Source organism: Colias eurytheme, chromosome 3 (genome assembly GCF_061535395.1).
Source record: "Colias eurytheme isolate Ceu_HAF_F1 chromosome 3, ilColEury1 Martin Lab GWU primary, whole genome shotgun sequence".
In the NCBI taxonomy this organism is placed as follows: domain Eukaryota; kingdom Metazoa; phylum Arthropoda; class Insecta; order Lepidoptera; family Pieridae; genus Colias; species Colias eurytheme.
In genome coordinates, this window is record NC_142982.1 from 3,381,960 (window position 1) to 3,399,355 (window position 17,396).

Sequence of the window (17,396 nt, forward strand, 5' to 3'; positions counted from 1 at the left end):
AAATGTCCTGCCCATTTCCATTTCAGCTGTTTGATTCGGTACTTTATATCAATAACTTTAGTTTGATTCCTAATTGTTTTTAGCCTAATTTTGTCTTTTAGTTTTACATTTAGTATGCTTCTTTCCATTCGGTGTTGGCAAGTCTCTAGGGATTTTATGTTCTTCTTCGTACAACTCCATGTCTGACAACCATAGGTAATGCTTGGTAGTATGCATGTATTAAATATCTTCTTCTTGCCTTCAATTGGAATATCTGCGTTTTTCATTATGTCTCTTAGAGCCCAGTATCTCTTCCATCCCAGGGTTATTCTATTTTGCACTTCTTTTGTTGTGATGTCAGTTGGAGAAATTATTTGGCCCAAGTATGTGTATTCGTCGACATATTCCAGTTCAACAGCACTGTCAGATTTAATTGGAGTTTTTATATAATTAGTCATTAATTTTGTTTTACTGGTATTAATTGATAATCCTACCTTTTCGCTTTCGCGTATCAGTTGCTCAATCATAACCTGGAGAGTGTTTGAATCTTCACATATTAAAATGAGGTCATCTGCGAATCTGAGATGATTTAATGATACTCCATTTACATTTATACCATATTCCTTCCATTGAAGCTGTCGAAATATATGTTCCAAGGTTGCCAAGAACAGTTTGGGTGATAAGGGATCTCCCTGTCTAACTCCTTTATTAATGGGAAAACATTCTCCTGTTTTTTCTGTACGTATTTTAGCTTGCATATTTGTATATATTTTCCTTATTATGTTGATGTATTTTCTATGAACCTGTTGTGCGGTGAGCGCTTCCCATATTTTATCATGCTTCAGTGAATCAAATGCTTTATTGTAATCTATAAATGCTAAGTAAAAGTGTATTCCATATTCGTTGCATTTCTGGATAATTTGTCTGATGGTGTGGATGTGGTCGATGGTTGAGAAGCCACTACGGAACCCTGCCTGTTCTTTGGGTTGATTTTCTTCGATGGTCTTCGTTATCCGGTCGAGTATAATCTTGGAGAAAATTTTGTATACGTTCGACATTAACGAAATTGGTCTATAGTTCGAAATATCATCTGTTCTCCCTTTTTTGTGTAGTAAAATTATTGTAGATATGCTCCATTGACGAGGTATATATTCGGTTCTTAAAATGTCATTAAAAAGATTTGTCAGTGTGTCCAAGATGGTCTCAGATATTCCTATTAAAAGTTCATTAGAGATGTTATCCTCGCCTGATGCCTTTCCTCTTTTCTGTGATTTAATCGCTTTAATAACTTCATCTTTTAATATATACGGAACTGGATCATCTAGTGTGCTTAGCCTAATTGTTTCACGATTGGTAATGAATGTGCTTTGTTTGTCATGATAAAGATCGCGGTAAAACTCGGTTGCTGTATTTAGAATTTCGTATCTTTTCGATTTATGTTTTTTAGTTTTGTGATGTGTTACGTACGTAATCCAGTTTGAATGTTCTTGGAGTTCCTTCCATGCATTCTTGATTCCTCCTAATTTTGCTATATGGTGTTGTATTAAATTAGTTTTTTGTGTTTTTCTGTATTTTCTTATTTCATTGTATATTTGTTTACTTATTTTAGTTATGTTTTGTTTATTAGTCTTCTTGTTTTTGAATAAAAATGCTCTTTGTTTAATTAATTTTCTTGCTTCAGATCCTATTCTGTCTTTATGTGGCTTGTCTTTTTCTAGTATCTTATTAATTTCTTTAATTTCTTCTTCTAAGGCATCATATTTTTCTTGAATTGTTTTTAGTGTAGTTATTGGTAATAGTTTAGTTTTTAGGGATTCTAGGACATAGCTGGGCAATGGAAGTGTGATAGGATGTTTTGTATTTTGTATATGTTTTCTAGAATTTTTTGGTGCATTTAGGTGTAGTTGTCCGCGGAGTAACCTGTGGTCAGTAAAGAAGTTAAAGTTGTTTAGAACTTCGACGTTTAAGAAAAGCTTCGGCTTGTTTGTTGTTATAAAATCTATCTCGTTTTTTATTTGCCCGTTAGGAGACTCCCATGTCCATTTTCTTTCCTGTTTTCTTTTATAAAAAGTATTCATAATATGTAAGTTATGTTCTAAAGCGTAGTTTATGAATCTTTGTCCATTGTCGTTACGATTACCGGTTGCGTAAGGTCCAATAATTTTATTTTCGTGTTTCCTTCGTTGGCCAATTTGACTATTAAAATCTCCCATCACGATGATGCTTTTATTTAGAGTCTCCATTGTCTCATTTAGGGTTTCGTAAAAACTATTTTTAGTTTCCTTCTTTGCTACCTCAGTAGGAGCATATACTTGGACAATCGATGTCGGGTGTTTGTGACCGGGAAGTAAAATGTTTAAGACAGCTATCCGATCTGAAACTCCTTTAAATTCTATAATATTATTTTTCAGATATTTTTTGACTAAGAATCCTACGCCGTATATTCCTGTTATTTCATTTTTGTAATACATTATGAATTCTTTATGCTCTTCAATATTTTCATTCGATCTGCGTACATCACTTACACCAAGAATATCCCAATTAATGTTACTTAACGCTTGTTCTAATTCTATTAAACATTCATTCGACTTGAGTGATCTCGTATTTAATGTTGCTATGTGGAGTCTCATTTTCTTTCGTTCTGTATTATTTTTCGTTAGTAGTGAAGTATTTTGGGGGGTTTGGTCGATAACCCCGCGGTGACCAACCGTATTGGGGTTTCTTTTGTTTTGTCTTTTGTTTTTGTTTAAAGTGTTTGTTTTTATTTCGTTACCGGTGTCTGATATTTCCTATGCATAATGATGTTGAGATGGTTTTTCGGTCAAGGACGCAGATCTGGCCCTCATATACTCAAACGCATTTGTTTTATGTAGTTTCGGGGGTGCAATAATGTTTTTTGAACCGCTAGTTAGTGATGTGCGTGTATTGTTAGGCGATAACGAGGTCTCCCTTTTCCTTTTCTCTGTATCTGGTGCTTCTTTAAAAATTATTTTATTGTTTCGAATGAATGCATTTTTCCCATTTTGTTTTTCTTGTTTGAGTTTTTCTTGTAGGTTCTTCCGCTTTTCCAATGTTTCTTTCGAAAAATCCTCAGTTATATAAGTTTGTTCGGGCATTTTCATTTTATTTTTCAGTATTATTAGTTTCTTTTGGAATGACGTAAAAGATATAAGGATTGGCCTTATTTTATTGTCTCCTTGTTTTTTTCCTAATCTGTAGTAGTTATTTAATTCGTATAAATCAATGGTGATATCTAGATGTTTTAGCGTTTCTTTAATTAAATTAAACAACTCTTGGTGATTATTTTCGGTTTCTTTTATGCCATGTAGCAGTAAATTATTTTTCCTGTTTTTTTTCTTCCAAATATGTTACTTTTTCTTCTAAACGTTTTACCTCGTTCTTCAAGTATTTGTTTTCTTCCAAAAAAGGTTGAAGTTTCACATCTATATTATGCATGATAGTTTCAGTTACGCTCCTTGTAATTGTTGCGGTTTGTTGTTCTAGTTCAGTTTTCATCATCTGAAACAGCTGTGTCATTTCTTGTGACATCTTCATAGTACTCATATTGTAAAAAAGTGCAACTTTTTACTCTCCTGTATTGGAACGTATTACGCCCGTTGTGTTGGCAGTACTGGGTGACGTTCAATACTGACAGGTGTCACAGTCTCGTAAAATGTCGTATCGCTGTTTTGATGTCAGATGTCAGTTGTCAATTATGATGATATGGAATATTTGAATCTCAGTTTATAAATTTGTTTGTGATATATATAATTTGGAAAATCCAAAAGTGCACGCCTCATAATTTTTTTTAATAAATATTTATTAATTATTATTTTTGTTTATTTAATAACAATTAAACCACATCGAATCAGACCCTGAAAAATGAAAGGGTTCTATTCCTGAGCATACTCAAGCGTAAGAGAAAAAAAAAGACTCGATTAGTAAAGTATTTCGGTCGCTATCGTGTTAACAAGAAAAAGGATCCGCACATACAGACACACGGACGTCCAAGACAGAACTTTTTTAAACTGTTTTTTAACTAGTTTAAATAACAAAAATGACATCAAAAATATCATGAACGTTAAAAATAGTGTTTTTTCTTAATATGTGTGTGTATGTATTATCTTACAAGTGCAATGTATGATACATAAAGACATTTTAAGTTTGAAAAATCAGATGTTTTGCGCGAAGTGACAGTAGTACCCACCTCAACGCTTCGCTTATGAGGCGTGCAATATGTTTAAAATATTAGAAAAGCATAAAAGAAGGACTACTTCAACGTTTTTATTTTATATTATGTTATTTTTTAACAATAATTACGAATAAAAATTACATAATACGAAACGCATTTCAAAACACTAATCAGGGCTATGACGTCATTCGTCACTCCTGCTATGTCAACTTTTTTAGACCTTAATTTTGCGTGTGAAATTGATTATTAGCAGTGCATATTATTTACGTTTATAATAAAATGGAAGTTGGGTTATCATAGCAGACTCCAGGAATTTACCAAGAGTTATAGACTACAAGCCCGCATATGAAAAAAATATGGGTCAAATGAACCACCACGGGACTTATCTAGTACGAAAGAAGAGCAAAAAATAATAAGATTCATCACTATGCCGTCACTTGTAAGCTGTCCAACTGAGTGCAGATGAGAATTGAAAAGTACAGGTAGACTCGGTAAATTTTGGTCATATATTTTTGTACGGCATTCTTAACCATCGATAGATCCATTAAAAATAATAAGAAACCGCTCAGTGCCGTACAAAAATGTTGGTCCACCAAGTCGGAATTTTTATTTAATTTCCGAGAGTTACCGGGGGTAAATTTGGTCATTTGACCATGTACGGCATCTGTGTCATACTATTGCTATACTGCTTTTAATCCATTATTCCGCAACGCCGTACAAAAATCATGGGGACAAGGAGAAAAAATCGAGAGTTGCAATCCCCTCTCTTTCCCCACTCCAGGGGGTCATTTGACTAAGTACGGCTTCGGTTCCAAAACATTATCTAGCACTCAAAAGTACTAATAAAAGCAATGCCGTCAAAAAATAATTGTTCTTTTAAATGTATACCAATAATCATCTTAATTTCATCGAATTCTTGATATAAAGAGCTGTAAGGTCATTTGACCCTGTACGGGAACTTTTTTTTTAACATGATATTGTAAAATTCAATTGTTGTATAGTATTGCCGTTCAAAAGAAACCGTTCTAAAAAAAGTTATAGAGAAATGCAAAACCAGAAATTTTGTTAAAGTTTATACATCGTAGATTAATGAAATATAATAGTTTTCTACACTTTATTCTTTGTTTTAAATAGTATAAACATAGATAAATTAGGAAAAAACGATGCCGTACATTTTTGTGCAGACCACATTTTTTAGGCTGATGAAAGCGACGAAAGCTACAATTTTAAGGGTGCTTTATGGCCATTTGATACAGTACGGCATTAACATATTTTTACCCAACTACGGCAAAGCAAAAGGAGGGTTATGGTTTTGACAGGTCATGTATGTATGTTCATCTATTCCCTCGTAACTTCTAAACTACTTATCAGAATTCGACAAATGACATATCATTAGAAGCGTCTGAATTGTTCACTGGATAACCAGTGACCAGCTAGCTAAAGGCTATATGGGGTTTCATAAAATCTAATGTGGCGCCCTCTAGCGGACAAAACATACAGAGTAAAAAAATAAAGTTAAGATAAATATGCCGTGTTTGGTATCATTTGAAAGCGCTTTACTTGTACATTTTGAATATGTATATATTTGCTTGTGACTTTACCTGTATTCATGGGCTGATTGCATATATATAATTCACATCTTTTCGTTCATAGCTTTTTTATTAGTTCATCAATTTAACGGAGTCCATTCCACTTGACTCCGACTTTCCAAGGTGATAATTAACCACCTCGAGCTTCTTAATATTAATGTATATTTATATTTTATTATCAAAATATAAAGCAAACATTTCGTTTTATGGATTTTTTCTTTTTCAGATTTTTCCCCTTTGAACCAACGAAAATGTACGGCACATGAAAAAATATTATCTATGCATAAAATACTTTAAAAATAAATTTATTTCGTGTTGTGTCAAATGACCCCCTGGAGTGGGGAAAGAGAGGGGATTACAACTCTCGATTTTTTCCCCTTGTCCCCATGATTTTTGTACGGCGTTGCGGAATAATGGATTAAAAGCAGTATAGCAATAGTATGACACAGATGCCGTACATGGTCAAATGACCAAATTTACCCCCGGTAACTCTCGGAAATTAAATAAAAATTCCGACTTGGTGAACCAACATTTTTGTACGGCACTGAGCGGTTTCTTATTATTTTTAATGGATCTATCGATGGTTAAGAATGCCGTACAAAAATATATGACCAAAATTTACCGAGTCTACCTGTACTTTTCAATTCTCATCTGCACTCAGTTGGACAGCTTACAAGTGACGGCATAGTGATGAATCTTATTATTTTTTGCTCTTCTTTCGTACTAGATAAGTCCCGTGGTGGTTCATTTGACCCATATTTTTTTCATATGCGGGCTTGTAGTCTATTAGTGTCAACATGGAAGTAACTTGTCCAGTTTTCAAGTGAAAGAAATGAAAGGGACTGAATTTATATGGTATGCATGAATTTAAGTTTTAAAATTAAAGACTTAAACTTTGTTTGCTCTCCGAGGAATAAATAGATTCCCGATAATTTCATAAATAAATTAGGCGTCATTACCGTAAAATGGGGTGAATAGAATTTAAGGGGGGGAATAGAAAAATAAGCGAATATTTGTACGTTGCATTAATACTCTCACAGTGCTCAATTAAATTAGCTGCATTTGATTTTTTTAATACGGCAACATTGATTCTGTTATGGCAACGTCATGATAGTGAAGTCGTTCGTATATATACGACACATTATTGCACGCCTCATAAGCGAAGCGTTGAGGTGGGTACTACTGTCACTTCGCGCAAAACATCTGATTTTTCAAACTTAAAATGTCTTTATGTATCATACATTGCACTTGTAAGATAATACATACACACACATATTAAGAAAAAACACTATTTTTAACGTTCATGATATTTTTGATGTCATTTTTGTTATTTAAACTAGTTAAAAAACAGTTTAAAAAAGTTCTGTCTTGGACGTCCGTGTGTCTGTATGTGCGGATCCTTTTTCTTGTTAACACGATAGCGACCGAAATACTTTACTAATCGAGTCTTTTTTTTTCTCTTACGCTTGAGTATGCTCAGGAATAGAACCCTTTCATTTTTCAGGGTCTGATTCGATGTGGTTTAATTGTTATTAAATAAACAAAAATAATAATTAATAAATATTTATTAAAAAAAAATTATGAGGCGTGCACTTTTGGATTTTCCAAATTATTTTTTGGATGTATCCAAAAAATAATGTGTCAAAGTGATCAGTTAACGGATGTGAATTTGAGACGCGTATAACTTTTATTTTTGTACGTTACTAGAGATAAACTACGATAACATGGCGCGCCCCTCCAAATTACTGTTTCAATGTGTGTAGTGAAATACAAATATTTAAATATTAATAATAATATAATAATTAAATTATTAATTTTTATTATTATATTATTTATTATGAATTTCACAAATACTTTCAAACGTTTTGAATTTTGGAGGGGCGCGCCATGTTATCGTAGTTTATCTCTAACACCCTGTATACGATATGGCCACGACATACAGCCTGTATGTCGTGGCCATATCGTAGATTTGCTCATTTCATGAAATGATTGATCATTTCACGAAATGGTCGCATTACAACAACAATTACATATAATAATAGGTATACAAGGATATATGTATAAAAATAATTACATATAGGATTTAAGACGCATTTTTTCTTGAATATAAGAAATCCGCAGTTTCCATAGTACTCGAACCTCTTCGTCGTAAATTTTTTGCTATGACTTTCTTTATATTGTAATTAAACGAATAATGAAGTTTTTAACTGCGAAGAATAAAATTTTCGCCAGCGGCCGCCATCTTCCAACATAAACACAGCGCCTGCAGCGCCATAGCGGTATAGGCCATTATATAGAATTACGTCAAATAATGAACTCCATCTTTTATATCTCTATACCTACTTAGGCGTATCGTTCTCCACCCTGGTCATCATCAGGTCTCCAGAATATAGTAGTCTGTATTAAATCAGTCTTAATCCATCAGGCCCCGGAATCACAGACACAATAGAAAATCTATTGTGTCGCGGTCGGATCTGGCCGTTCGGGGCTCAATGGGTTAAGCGGTGTTTTCTTAACCGTCCTCTGAGAACTTATACTTACTTGCTTAGTCATCTTAAGGTCTCCAGAATAGGTCATGTAGTAGAGACCCTGTATAATATGGTAAATGTTGAAAGATGAGTCTTCCAACATTATATTTACAACATACCTACATAGTACACAATATTTACTATTAATATTTGTAATACATATGTTACTGCCTCTCAGAGAAAGCATAAAGTAGGTAGAAACCACTAGGCACTAACACATTACGATACAATAAGATACATTTTACACTTCCATCTTTGGTCACTTTTACTTCAACGGCGATATCTTTATAGGGGGCGCTCAAAAATAAATTCAAATTCAGTGACAGAATCGGTCAGTGCGCCAGGTATAGTTTTTATTTTATCCCTTTTATGATGGAATTTTATCAAAATCCTTCTAAGGCCTACGACAAAGTAGCTTTATGCATGCATTCATATTTTTAATTTGAAGCTCGAAGCTCGGCTTTCTATGCCTTTTTAGTTATAACTAGCTTTTCGCCCGCCGCTTTGCCCGGTTTGTCTAAAACCTAATAAATTATATACTAAAACCATAGAAATCTAAATAACAAGACACTAGAAGTCGTAAGCGTGCGTGACCTTGTCGCCACTCAGGTGATTTTCACATCACCAGTGCATTCGTCACTGTTCAGTTGCTCTGGAGACGTATGAGTGTATACATGGTGTGTTTCAGCAATTCCCATTGCGGAAATTCTTCCACAAGTTGTAATTATACTTATAAAGGAATAATATTTCATCGGAAAATATTTTTTTTAGAAATAATGCCGTTTTTCCTTAAAATTATAGAATATTTACAAGTATTACGAGTGTCACCATAGTAATCGAAATAACACAGTCGACCTTTCTTATTATCACGTTTGTTCGTATTGGAGCAAAAAGTCTCATATACTTTGGGATGTTATTCTAAAATAAACCGTAAATTCGTGCGTTAGGATACATATTCAATAGCTTAATTTAATAGTTAAGTTAGTTTTCACTAAAATCAAGCTGTCCAATAAAAGGCATAGTTTACTTGTGTGTACTGTTTAGCTTTCGGTTTGAATGTGTTGATTTTGGCGACAGCGGTTTTCATACGAATTATGACATTATAGCACTTCTATGTGAAAAATGAAAATGAAAATGAAAAATGAAAAATAAATTTATTTCATACACACAATTTTCAAATACAGAAAGTGGATGAGTCCTCCTAGTAAGTTTACAAAAACCTGTGTCAGGAGGACCCGCTCTTCCTTAACTAAAGTTTACAAATATAATACGTGTGCAGATGTATATGTATAAGTGAGTGAATGAGTGTGTGTGTGTGTGTGTGTGTGTGTGTGTGTGTGTGTGTGTGTGTGTGTGTGTGTGTGTGTGTGCGTGCGTGCGTGCGTGCGTTCGTGTGTGTGTGTGTATGTTTAAGCTATTACGGAATATTATAAAATGTAGTGTAGAAGCGCCTCAGTATCCTCATAGGAAAGTGTTTTTAAATAATGAATAACTGTTTTTTTAAAATCACGATGATTAAGTCTATGTATATCCAAAATATTATTAAGACGGTTATAGAGGTAAATGGACCTTGCTTTAAATTGGTGTTTAGCAAAAACTGTTTTGGTACATATAGTGTTAAAAACGTCTTTCTTTCTCCTTCTATTTTCAGTTGATTTGTCAAAAGGAGCCATTTTACGAATTTTAGTAGTAACTAAAAGAATGTACAACTGTCTAACTGTTAGAAGATCGCAGATTTTATATAGTTCCGAAGTTGAAAACCTTCGCGGTTTAAAATACATCACTTTAAGTAGACAACGATGGCCACGTTCCACGTCCAAGAGTTTAGTTTTATTTGCTCCACCCCAGATAGGGATACAATAGTTAATTACAGATTGCACAAGAGATTTATAAATTTGGTTAATGAGTTCAGGAGTGGTTATATGTCTTAACATTTTAAAAATCCATATAAATTTCCGGGTTCTTTCATTAATATAGTCTAGATGGCAATACCAAGAGAGGCGATAATCTAAAATTATGCCTAGATATTTAGTAAAGCAGACTTTTTCAATTAAATTACAATTACAATTCAAGTTATTTGTATTATTACATTCATGAAGTTTTAAAGAAAAGTTATTATTAGGTTGAGTTCTATTGTTTATTGAGAAACAAATATAATTCGTTTTTTTAATGTTTAATGTAAGTAAATTCAATTTAAGCCAATCATAAATCTTTGAGAGACCCAGTTGAGCAATAGAGTACACCATATTCCATGAGCGCCCAGAAAACACTATAGCGGTGTCATCTGCGTACGAAATGATTTTACCACCATCAATAGGAAGGTTAGTAAGATCGTTAATGTAAATTAGAAACAGAGTCGGGCCAAGGACACTACCCTGGGGTACACCAAAAGTAATGTCCATATCCCGACTCACTTGATTATCAATTTTAACTCTTTGGGTGCGGTTTAACAAATAATCCGTTAACAATTTAAGAGGTGTTCCCCGAATTCCTACACGCTCTAATTTGTGAACAAGACACGACACGACAAGACTATGTGTCTTGTTATTTCGATTTCTATGACTAAAACCTTCCTCTTGAATCACTCTCTTTCTATTAAAAAAACGCATCAATATCCTTTGCTTAGTTTTATAGATTTAAGCATACATAGGGATATAGGGAAGGAGAAAGCGACTTTGTTTTATACTATGTAGTGATATACATAATTGATATTAAACTACACGAATTAATTCTTAACCTATTTATGAACTTAAATGCTTGAAAATTACTATGGTTGAATATAAACAAAAAGAAACATTATAGGAAACTGCATTGAATAAATACATGTATAGGTATGTAATAAATGAGAGTGAAAACTTATCAGATTTGAAACTTACAGAATACGGTTCCGCTTTGTCAGGCACAATGCCCTGTTGCGATCTTGTATTGTCTGGTTTTTCGCTAATTTCGGCCGCTCCCAAGCGAGTGAAGCCGTTGTCGTTAGCGTCTGGCGCCACCAATGTTGATTCAAACCATAAGCCCAACAGTGGTTCGCTGTCTTCTAAAATAAATCATTTTTAGTTGATTGTATACAAAATTATTTATTTTTAGTTGTTGATATCTTATTGTTGTTTTAAAATTTGAACGAACGAAGAATGGCATATTCGATAATAGTAATTTAAACTACGTCTGCTAAACAAGTGGAAATTGGAAATTGTTTATATCAGGAGAAAACAAATAAATGATACACTTGATTCAAATATAAATCGAGTATGGTTGTTGTAGGATATAGGAAAATAAAATGATAAAGTTAAGCATTTAAACTCGAACCCACCATCATCAGTCTCCGAGTCCTCAGAGCATAGGATCATGTCCTGGAAGTAGACAGTGGAGTCCGAGCGGTCAGGGTCGGCGTCCTGGTTCTTTTGTACCACCGCGCGCTTCAGGTTTGTGGCTTTGCGGTAGCAGACCACCCCGAGCGCGACTAGTAACTATAACACGAGGTTGGAATGGGGATTAAATTAGGATGTATGGAAGAGGGGAACAAAATACAAATAGTTATAGGACTTAAAAAAGTACGGAAGAGGGGAACAATATAGGGCGTTAAAAACATCTATTTATAATATAATAACTTTATATAACATATACTCAAATATATGTAACCAAATTAAAAAATGGGCACTACTTTTTTCTTATAAAAAAATAATTGACACTTTCACTAATAGCCTGGGGTAGAAGCCTTTGAAAATAATGAAAAGATAAAAAAAATCGCAGTCGGATGAAACCCATTAGAAAAGGAGGAGAATATGATAAAAATGTAAGGAAAAATAAATTACGGTCAATCCGAGTTCGGGAAGCGGGAGGGGGGAGCTTTTAAGAGAAAAAAATGGTTTCTCTCGATTTCCGACAAAACTACAAGTCCTATAGAAAAAAGTTCAATGGCAAAGTTGTAGGTAATTAAAAGTTCTACAACTTTTGTATTCACAATTTTTTCACATAACCTAAAAATTTAGGTGAAAAATTCAAAAAACCAAGTTTTTGGTCTTTTATTTCTATCTACTTCAAAATTTATTTTTTTTCTACGAAATTTGGTGGAAACTTACTTTATTATGTCCCAAATACACTGTAATTTATTTGATTGAAAATATTTATTTTTTCGCCTTATTTTGAATTAATACCAAAAAAACAACCTAATTTTCAATCGAAAAGTCATCCGTCAAAATATCAGTTTTTTTCAAAAACTTGGGGTGCCTTTTATTCATTGAAATCTCTACTTTCATATGGTGTAAAAAAAATAAACACCACTATAGTAAATGTTCTCAGGAAATGCATACAAACAGTCTGAAAATTAGCTTTTACTAAATCAGGCACACTTCTTGAACTCTATATCTTCTCTTGTATCGGCTTTTCGGTAATATTTCAAAAGAATAATAATTATCTGTTCTAAGTTTAATATTTTACAGCATATTCAAAAGCAAAATGATGTCGATAAAAACATTTCAGGTAGTTCGAGAAGTGTGCCTGATTTAGTAAAAGCTAATTTTCCGACTGTTTGTATGCATTTCCTGAGAACATTTACTATGGTGGTGTTTATTTTTTTTACACCATATGAAAGTAGAGATTTCAATGAATAAAAGGCACCCCAAGTTTTTGAAAAAAGCTGATATTTTGACGGGTGACTTTTCGATTGAAAATTAGGTTGTTTTTTTGGTATTAATTCAAAATAAGGCGAAAAAATAAATATTTTCAATCAAATAAATTACAGTGTATTTGGGACATAATAAAGTAAGTTTCCACCAAATTTCGTAGAAAAAAAATAAATTTTGAAGTAGATAGAAATAAAAGACCAAAAACTTGGTTTTTTGAATTTTTCACCTAAATTTTTAGGTTATGTGAAAAAATTGTGAATACAAAAGTTGTAGAACTTTTAATTACCTACAACTTTGCCATTGAACTTTTTTCTATAGGACTTGTAGTTTTGTTGGAAATCGAGAGAAACCATTTTTTTCTCTTAAAAGCTGCCCCCTCCCGCTTCCCGAACTCGGATTGACCGTAATTTATTTTTCTTTACATTTTTATCATATTCCCCTCCTTTTCTAATGGGTTTCATCCGACTGCGATTTTTTTTTGTTTCAAAAATTATCTACTCTAGTCTATAAAGGAAAAGACAAGGTACATTTTAAATATCTTTATTTTTTAGTTATAAGAAATATAAAAGTCAAACTTATAACTGTTGAAGATTTACCGCCATCTTGTAGATTGTATACAACATCACGCTTGCCAGGATTCCATGTAAGAGTGAATCCATCATACGTGGAAACCTGGCGTGCGTGAGGACTGTACTTATAATAATATCAACGTCATTAGCAGCATTTTCTTTCTTCATAAACTTCATTTCTTCTCAGTACAGGTCTGGTCTTCTCGTATATTATAATGTGACAGTGTTTATTTAGAAAACATATTGTCATTTATTAAAGATTTTAAAACAAAAAACGCCAAAAAACTAATAATTTTTTTGAGTATTTTTTATATAAGAATATTTAATATTATAATTAAATTGACATAAAATGTAAAAGCTAATCATCTCATAAAAACTTAAAATATTAATTGATTTATAATAGTTACAATTAGTTATCTCTTTTTCCTATTTTTTTTTTTTCATATACCATTAACACAAATTAGTATGTTTGAAGACCCAATATTATCACACAAAGGTCACCTGGTGCAATGGAGCTGCAGAGGCTATCCTCAACTCTCTATGATGCGCGGTATGGTGACTAAGTATGTCGAGGGGCGCAGGCGCAGGGGCAGAGTCCGAGGGCGCGCTTAGGGCTTCGAGCCGCGCGTCTGCGAGTAGAGCGCCCGCCCACGCGAGGCAACGCCCTCCTAGAGCCACCCACACTACGCCGAGCCCTTGCTGCCTGTACGTAGATGTTTTTTATTGGATTTTTATTTTGGGAGTAATTAATAATTAACAATTTCACATTTATTAAAGTCAATATACATATGAACAATGCAGAAAAAAAATTTGAATAGATTAATTCAAATTTATTTTCTAAAATAAAAATATTATTTTTTCTTTTTAACATTACTATTCTCAATATAGGTAATGTAAAAGATAATTGATTAAAAGGGATGATTATTAGATTTTATTTTTTACATATTAGCATTTAAAAGATTTATTTTATTTTAAAGGAGTACAAACATTTTCGTCAAGTTGTAAGGTCTGGACGCAGTTTTTGCCGGGCTTTTACCAGGCGGGGTTGGTCCTGGAGCGCCACCTAGGGCGTGGTGTAAACCGCACACTAGAACCCACGCACCAATCATGAGATGGTTTTGGTATACCTAGAAAAAAGAAGCATGCGGCGTTGTATAAAACATTCAAATGAATACTTTATTTCTTGTCGCGTCGGCAGTTTTTCTGCGGACAGTTCTTAGGCGTCAAGAAAGAACATACCCGAAAGTATTACATTGAAATGAAGTTATGTTGAGTAAATTTTTATATTAATTATTATTTATAACTTACATATCCTCCTGCACGAGTTGATTGTTTAAAAGTTTCCCCAACAGTGTTGTACAAGCTGAGTGCACTCTCGAATAACGTTGCTGTTTGCTGTTCACTTTCCTCGTCTTTTTGATGTAGGGTTGCCTAGTAAAATAAAAAGAAAAGTAGTAGTTTAAAATTACTTATAAAAACTTCAACTGAGATACTGAAAAAGCTAGTAAATTATGTTAATGCACATGAATTTACTACAAACAATATATTTTTAACCATATAATTGAAATAAAATTTTCATCAAACATACCTGTGCCGTAGCACACAACAACCAAGCTGTGCTGACATCACTGAGCGTAGCAATACGATCAGACGTGAACGGTTCTAAACACGGCAAAGACAACGCAAGCCGGCAGACATGCACTTCATTTACCAGAAAATGGAGACTGAAAGACAAGTATTGCATAAATTCTCACAATATCTATAAGTTAATAAGGTTTAATTTTAACAATATATACAACTATTTACATGCATACGTATCAGGATACGAAAATAATAAAAAACTAAAAATAAACAAAAAAACTTAACATAAAATCGAAAGTATTACAAACTCACAGTGAGGCATCAGAGTTAAACTGTGGTGCTAGGTTAGATTCTTTTGCTGTTTGCCATCTATTCAAGTAACGCTGTAGGCAAGGCAGGGAAGAGCAAACTTTGAGCACCACTGAGCCAGCTCTTAGCTCCATTAGTAGTGATGCACACGTAGATGCAACCCACTTCTGCAAGGGGCAATCACATACTTATTCATATTCATACAAATATTGGTTTTATCTTTCTGGATACGACGATTAAATCGCAAGGAATAATTCGCAAAGAAAACAAAAAAAAAACAAATAAAAATAAAAAATAAAATTTCAACTTTTCCTACCACTTCAATCAAATAAATACCTTCATATCAATCACGGCCTGTTGGGAACTTCCATCCTTAGCGCTCTCCACACTATCCTTACTTCCGGGAGTCATTGCACCTACAGGCTGAGCCGGTGACGTCATGGACGACATTTGGCTTCTCAACGGTATAGTCAATTGTTCCAATAATGCATCTGAGCGGCGTTGCGCCGTTGTCGGCTGTTGTTTCTCAGATGACGACGTTTGAGATGCGAGCGACGTAATTGGGCTTGGAATTACTGACGATTTTGTCGTTTGGTTTTCTAATACAAAAAATATAAAAAATAGAATATAAGTTTAAATTGGACTTATCTCTAAAAAGCCAGTTAATGGTATTAAATAGAATAACCAAGAAATATCAAACTCACCAACATAAGTCCAATAATTCCATAAAAAAAATTATAGCTTGTTACCTGTTACATTTACATGAGCTGGTAACTTTGCATTTTTAAGCAAAGATGTCAAAATAACAAGGTCTGATGGTGGGTATCCACCTCCATCGATCCCACATAATCCAACAATTGGTAGAAGGAGCTGCAAAGGAAAATTAAAAATTGAAGATATTTTAAAGGATTTCAAATAAAAAGTTTGTAGTTTGTAAGTCACTATTTACCCTAAACTAAAAATGTGTTATACAATCTTATTAAAAGGCCTTAAAAATGTTCCATATACAATATATTATTTTTTATAATCTTTACCTGTTTCACAGACACATTAGGAGCAGCCGTGTTTGACGTGTCATCCTGACTCAGTCCGGCTTCAGATAACTTTTTGAGTATTTGCTGCAGTATAATCCTGAATGCATCTTGCGCAGTGCTGAGCTGGTCAGCAGGTACTGCGTAAATATTTTGTTTTAGAGTTTAATCAATCCAGTAAATGCATAAGTTTATTGCAAGATTTGGCAAATTATTACTTATTGAAGTTTCAATAAAGTATAGGAACAAGGAAAGAGTACAGCAAATATTTCAACTTCATATTGAAAACTTAAAACTTGCATACTGCAGTGTTTAATAGAATACAAGACTTTATGCCATGTTAAATTAATTTAAATATACCATTTGTGCATATTTAAATAATTTTTAGGGTTCCGTACTTTCGTACCGAAAGGTAAAAATGGGACCCTATTACTGATTAAAGAATGAAAACAAATATTTATTGATTGATTGATGATTTTATAGGTAACTAGCGGTCCGCCCCGGCTTCGCCCGTGGTACATATTTACGTTTTCTCTACATAAGAACCATCCTCGTACTTCAAGGAATATAATAAAAAAAGAATTATCGAAATCGGTCCACCCGTTCTCGAGTTATGCGCTTACCAACACATTTGGCGATTCATTTTTATATATAAGAGATAGGTATTGTTCATTATTGATTACAATCTATTTCAAATGATCGAAAGTTTACTTATTTAAACCACAATATTGGAATTAAAAGGGGTCATAATAATATAAAGAACAGAAAGTAGCTTATTGGTACAGAACCCTCATGCCGCAATGTCAATGATCGTTAACTCGTTCAGTATACAGCATGCGGAGAGTCCCCGCAGGCGAGATAACAACTAATAAAAGCTACCAGACTATATGTGTGTTCGTAAAGGTCTGACCGCACTAAACGTAACTACTCGGCAGCATAGCGACGCGACACTGCAAAACATTCTTTATAAATTGTATGAGGTATATCGCA

At 33.5% G+C, this 17,396-nt stretch overlaps 1 protein-coding gene across 1 annotated transcript in view; it reads right to left on the reverse strand.

Annotated features, from left to right (window-relative positions):
* poe (E3 ubiquitin-protein ligase-like protein poe) overlaps positions 1–17,396 on the reverse strand; it is an 83,306-nt gene that overhangs the window by 63,137 nt on the left and 2,773 nt on the right. The window contains exons 3-12 of the mRNA XM_090119419.1: positions 16,410–16,546; positions 16,125–16,245; positions 15,712–15,974; positions 15,379–15,542; positions 15,074–15,209; positions 14,794–14,916; positions 14,473–14,612; positions 13,987–14,188; positions 11,602–11,758; positions 11,165–11,328 (exon numbers count right to left, since the gene is read on the reverse strand). Of these exons, the coding sequence (XP_089975545.1) occupies positions 11,165–11,328; positions 11,602–11,758; positions 13,987–14,188; positions 14,473–14,612; positions 14,794–14,916; positions 15,074–15,209; positions 15,379–15,542; positions 15,712–15,974; positions 16,125–16,245; positions 16,410–16,546 (1,607 nt within the window). The remainder of the gene's footprint in view (positions 1–11,164; positions 11,329–11,601; positions 11,759–13,986; positions 14,189–14,472; positions 14,613–14,793; positions 14,917–15,073; positions 15,210–15,378; positions 15,543–15,711; positions 15,975–16,124; positions 16,246–16,409; positions 16,547–17,396) is intronic.